The 5,752-nt window shown below is 44.2% G+C and overlaps 1 protein-coding gene across 2 annotated transcripts in view; it reads left to right on the top strand.

The window, feature by feature from the left end:
* The window catches only part of lrfn2b (leucine rich repeat and fibronectin type III domain containing 2b), a 42,155-nt gene extending 36,424 nt beyond the window's left edge, over window positions 1-5,731 (top strand). For both annotated transcript variants that reach the window (XM_016247944.1, XM_016247943.1), the window contains one exon: window positions 3,454-5,731. In XM_016247944.1, coding sequence (XP_016103430.1) covers window positions 3,454-4,417 — 964 coding nt within the window. In that variant the 3' untranslated portion in view covers window positions 4,418-5,731. The remainder of the gene's footprint in view (window positions 1-3,453) is intronic.
* The last annotated feature ends 21 nt before the right edge of the window (window positions 5,732-5,752 follow it).

Here is a 5,752-nt window from a genome sequence, read left to right on the forward strand (position 1 = left end):
GTATCCTCCTCTCTTCCCTCACCTACCCATTTCTCATCGCTGGATGTGAATGCAGCAACTGACACTTTATGCTCTACTTTAACCTCTTGTCTAGATGATATTTGTCCTCTCTCCTCCAGGCCAGCACGGGCTGCCCATTCTAACCCCTGGTTATCCGATGTTCTTCGTGAGCATCGGACCAAACTCAGGGCAGCAGAGAGAAAATGGCGCAAATCAAAAGATCAAAGATCCGTCAGACCTGAGTATGTATCAGTCTTTGCTTTCATCTTTCTCTGCTGAAGTCCATACTGCCAAATCTTCATACTTCCACAACAAGATCAACAGCGCTCCAGACACACGTAATCTCTTCAAAACTTTAAATTCTCTCCTCTGTCCCCCTCCACCACCTCTATAACAGCTGATGATTTCGCCACATTCTTCACAGACAAAACTAGAACAATCAGCAGCCAGTTCTCAGGTCCACACTCAAAAGATCTCAAATCATCCACACCCACTGCTAAAACTCCCATCTTCTCCTTCTGTCCCTTCACTGAGGCAGAAGTATCAAATCTTCTCCTCTTCAGCCATCCTACAACATGCCCTCTACACCCAATCCCCTCACACCTTCTCCAAACAATCTCTCCTACACTTTTACCAGCACTTACACACGTCATCAACACATCTCTCCTCACAAGCACCTTCCCCACTGCATTCAAGCAGGCTCGGGTAACCCCACTGCTCAAAAAACCTACATTAAATACTTCACTTACAGATAGCTACAGACCTGTCTCTCTCCTTCCATTCATAGCGAAAACCCTCGAACGAGTTGTTTTCAACCAGGTATCATTGTTTCTTTCCCAGAACAACAAACTGGATGCTAACCAGTCAGGTTTCAGGAGTAGCCATTCAACTGAGACTGCCCTACTGTCAGTCACGGAAGCCGTGCGGATGACACAAGCTGATTCCAAATCATCAGTTCTTATTCTGCTGGATCCATCTGCTGCTTTTGACACTGTCAATCATCAGATCCTCATGTCTGCCGTCTCATGAGGATCGCTTTATGTATTCCCAATTGTAAGTCACTTTGGATAAAAGCGTCTGTAAAATGACAATGTAAATGTAAAAGCAGCCATGAGGCACACATGAGTGATGTTAGAGTGTCGAGGGTGTTCACACGGCCTGCTGTTAAAACTTAAAACAAATCTATACAGAAATTAAATATAGCTAGATTTAAAGGAAGAAAAACTGAAGCTAGCACTTATATCTATGATGGAGGATCCTGGTTAAAGTAACAGAAGATGTTATATGGGTGTATTAAAGGACGTCACCCTGTACACACGTCTCTAGTGCAGTACATACTGACTACTGCAGGTCTCAGACACGCACATTCCTAAATAAACACTTACCGCATTCTCACAGTGTTTTTACGTTCTTGCACTATGGCTTAAGATAGTTTCTTTATTAATATACATCTGTGATATAGGATAGGCCATCTGCTCATGGCAGCAGCACAGATGGGTAGAAGAAATAAAGCCAATTACTGTTGGCTGTCAGCTCAGCAGGGAAGAACTCAAGTGAAGTTCACATAAAAATAAGAGCCGTCCACACAACTGGACGGCTGAGCAACGCTTTTGGACATTTGACTACTAGCGTAAAATCTGGTCTAGTTTGTAGCTTCTTGTGTGAAATAGTTGATACCAGGATATTAAGCATGCAAACAGTTGCCAACAGAATCAGAACAGAAAATGCTGAAGAAATTAACATAAACTTTATGCATAGACTTTTTTCTTGCTGACATAGATGTCAGTGTGTCCAGAAGCAATGAATGCAGTAACTCGAAGCAGAATACACAGCACTGATTGTGGATGTCAAATAAAATGCTTTTTTTTAAAAAGATTTTTAATATGTAATCCATACTTCTAATATTGGCTAATCCAGTAGCTAGGTCTTTCCTTAAAATGCTTCCTCGTACTGGGCCACTACCAGCTACCATCAATCAGACTGGAACAAATCTCATTCAGACATTGCCCTCTTTGTGTGCAGTAAGCATCAGACAGCAGCAGTTTAAGGGGAAAGAGCAAAAATAGTGCATTCTGGCTATTGACGTCACACAGTCCATGTCCCAAGTGTGAAGTAATGCTTGAAATCTAATCTGCCACATTTTTAAATTCTGATTTAAATGGGATTCTCAGCCATTGTGGTTTGAAAAATGTCGTGTTTTTTTTCCACATGTCTGTGATATCAGGTCAGATTTCAAGTAGTTTTTTGTATTTCAGATGACATGTAAGTGCAAAGTGCACTGTAGCATCTGCTGCTGTCTGAATTTCCTCTCGTTCCCTGCTCTGCATAAAAAAGCATCTGCTAAATTAATAATGCATTGGAAATATTGTAATTATGAGTTCTGGGCTCTAAGAACAGTTGTTGAAAACTATTTCAATCTGAAACATGGCAGAAACACTGAATTTTAATATGTATAATCTGTATAGAAAGATCAGTGAGTGGAAAGGCAACTGTAAAATCCAACAGTTCTTCTAACAAACAGTTTTTAGTTAACTTTACTTAGTTTAAAAATCTAGTAATCTTTACTATTCACATATGTATCTTTGTTTACTCAGCAAACCCAAGTTAAGATTAACTGATTAGTTTGAGTGCCATTTTGTCAAAGAAGTGAAAAAAAAAAAGTTTTTGAGGCAGGGCAATTCTTAAAAGACTTTTCATTCATTTCCTCCACTTCTGAAGTTATCTTTCTCTAGTTGCATTCACTCCTTTCCAAAAGTCATCTTGAATGTTGAATTCTCAGTACAACTGAAAAACAGAGAAAATCACATAAGCTGACTGCATAAATTGATGTTGATTTTCCTAAAATGTTTTTGTCTGAACTTGCCATTATATAGTGATATAAGCGCTGGACTGTGTCAGAAAGTGAACACACATCTGTATTCTGTATCAAGTGTAGACAAGATAGTGCAGTGATTGTGATTTCTATTTGCTTTTGACGCGACAAGTGTTAGCCGTTAGCGACTGAACGCCAGTGGGCGGGGCCTATGCTGAGAAGATGACTATTCATCGATGTGTTGCTCTGGAGGCGTGTTTATGCAAACGACTGCACCCAGCTGACGTCACCTTGTCCCATCAGATCTAAAACTAGCCGTTTTCTGAGGGTTATTGCATAAATGCTTTTTTATTGATGATGAGGACATTTTAAGTTATGAAACTTGCAGGATGTATTAACCAAACAGAGACCTTTTCTGTATCAAAAGATCAAGGGAAATTTGGTTTCTCATCTCATGTTCCCTTTAATGCAACATGCTATTCCTATTTCACTTTTTTTAAGGCAATCGGTTTGCATGCTTTTTTTAAGTAAGCCTAACTAATTGGATTGTACAGTGTAGTGAATAATGAACTTTCACAGTATTGATATTGATTGCGTTGATGTGAACAGTGTTTGATGAGTTTGTGGTTGTGTGTTTGCAGGATGATTCCTCCCTCCAGTAAGGCCTTCCACGTCACCACCCTGGTATCAGGGACTCTCTATGACCTGTGTGTGCTGGCCGCCTGGGACGACTCGGCCACCACGCTCACTGCCACTAACGTGGTGGGCTGCGTGCAGTTCTACACCCGGGATGAGTACCCACAGTGCCAGTCTCTACACGGGCAGCTGTTGGGTGGCACCATGATTCTGGTGGTGGGCGGCGTGGTTGTGGCCACGCTTCTGGTGTTTATCGTCATCCTGATGGTGCGCTACAAGGCAGGGAATGGCGGAGGGGACGGCGAAACCCCCACCAGCAAGCTGAGCAACGTCAGTGAGATGTACTCTCAGACAAACGGAGGAAGGCCGGGGCAGAACGGACTGCCTCTGCTGGCGCCCAAGCCCAAAGTCAGCATGCAAGACGAAGCGGTTGAATTCAAGTGCGGTTCGCTCCAGAGCAGCGTGTCCTCTTCCTCCTCCTCTTCCTCCTCGGGTTCAGCAGATCCCACGCCCTACAGCCCCAACAGTGCCCTTGCCAGCATCTGGAGGTCCGCGCCTCCCAAGCCCCGCACCAACTTAGACCAGCTTCTAGGGGCCTTCACGTCGCTGGAGCTTCGGGGCCAGGCCAAGGAGCCGCGACCGTCCGGGAGCACGGCTGCTGCTTCGGCCCCAGCGGGCCCGACTGACAAGGAGCCTCTGTTGGGCCGGACACTGGACTCACGGCTTAGCAAGCTGCTCATGCTGCCTCCGGACTCCAAACCCAAGAGGAGCCATTCATTCGACATGGGCGACTTTACTGTGTCCACGGCGCAGCAGCTGTGCTCGTACCCACGCCGGATCAGCAGCATCTGGACCAAGCGCAGCCTGTCGGTGAACTGCATGCTGCTGCAGTGCGACGAGGATGGGGACAGCTGCGGGAGCAAAGGCACCATCGAGAGCTCTGATTGGGTTATGGAGAGTACTGTTTAGGGGCTGGGACGTATGGGAAGAAATACGATATAAACCCCATCATTCATGACTCTGAATACGTTTTTTATTATTGCTATTCACCTTGCCATATCCAGAACAGACGCAGCATTCAGGGGGTGAATTCATGAAATGGTTGCACCACTTCTAAACCTGTCAAATCTTTCTACTGACGCTCGGTTTTTAGCACAAACATGCCTAATTTCTAAGTAAAGTAGGCTCATTGTAGCTTGTGCCTTAAGCCCAAAATATACTACGTTTTTTATGCATATGTGAGGGTCAGCATAGAGTGCGGGATTCAAATTTCGTTACGTGCACTGTACATGCACCATCTGATTTTTGTAACCGTGCTAGCTTTGTATGCACAGGTCGCAAATTCAATTTGCTTTGCAGTAATCAGTTGTTCCACAAGGTGGCAACACTGTCCCGGGCCGTTGTTTCACAGTAGAAAACAAAACTAAAGAGACAGAACAAAAAGTCTGCAGCAACAAGAGATGCTCACATTGACAAGCACTTGTGAGCGAGCAGGTATGAGATATCACAGATTTGGTCTAAAAGAGTTCAAAAGATATTTGTTATCAGCCATAACTTACGGGGAAAATTGAGCACACACTGGACATGGATGAAGCTTTGTAGAGCGCATGTGTTGTTCGCGCACAACATCAAATAGATTATACTTTGAAAGGCTATGCATTCGACTGTACACATACACTAGCGTTCGCATACAAAAAAGAAGCATACTTGGGGCTTTAAAGTCCTGAGTGTCTGTCAGCTTAGTTTTTGTAGTGTGGTGTCCGTCCGCATTGGTGCCGTTAGTGAGAGACAGAGCTCTGATTGGCTGTTCAGCTTGGTGAAAAAGACAAAAACCTGAACGTGATCAGAGCGAGCAAAGAAGTCAAGACTAAATTCATCTCATCTTACCTGTGCATTTCAAAATCATAAGCAAGCACAGCTTTGTATGTGGCTTGTATATAGGCAGTCCTAGTTTTGGTTTCCCTTTTTGAATGACGAATATATTCCATTGATTCCTGCTGGTATACAGACAGTTATTTCCTCTCACGCAGACACAGACTGTACCTGCTAGTTGGCCATTGGCTGAAGTCTTTGCAGTGTGTTCAAGCCTGATATTTTAGCCCAGACAAACACGACAGCCAGCTTTAGTCGCTGCTAGTTCTTTGATGTCAGTTTGGTGTGTCACGGCCTTTACATGATCTGCACAAATCCTAAACCTGCACAGGCGATGCGTCGGTGGTTGTGATTCATTCCTAGTGAATCCCCCCCAGTCTGCTGTGCTGACTCATTGTTGTGAGACGTGTGTGTGTGTGTGTGTGTGTGTGT

Source organism: Sinocyclocheilus grahami, unplaced genomic scaffold, assembly GCF_001515645.1.
Source record: "Sinocyclocheilus grahami isolate Dianchi unplaced genomic scaffold, SAMN03320097.WGS_v1.1 scaffold858.1, whole genome shotgun sequence".
Classification (NCBI taxonomy): Eukaryota; Metazoa; Chordata; class Actinopteri; order Cypriniformes; family Cyprinidae; genus Sinocyclocheilus; species Sinocyclocheilus grahami.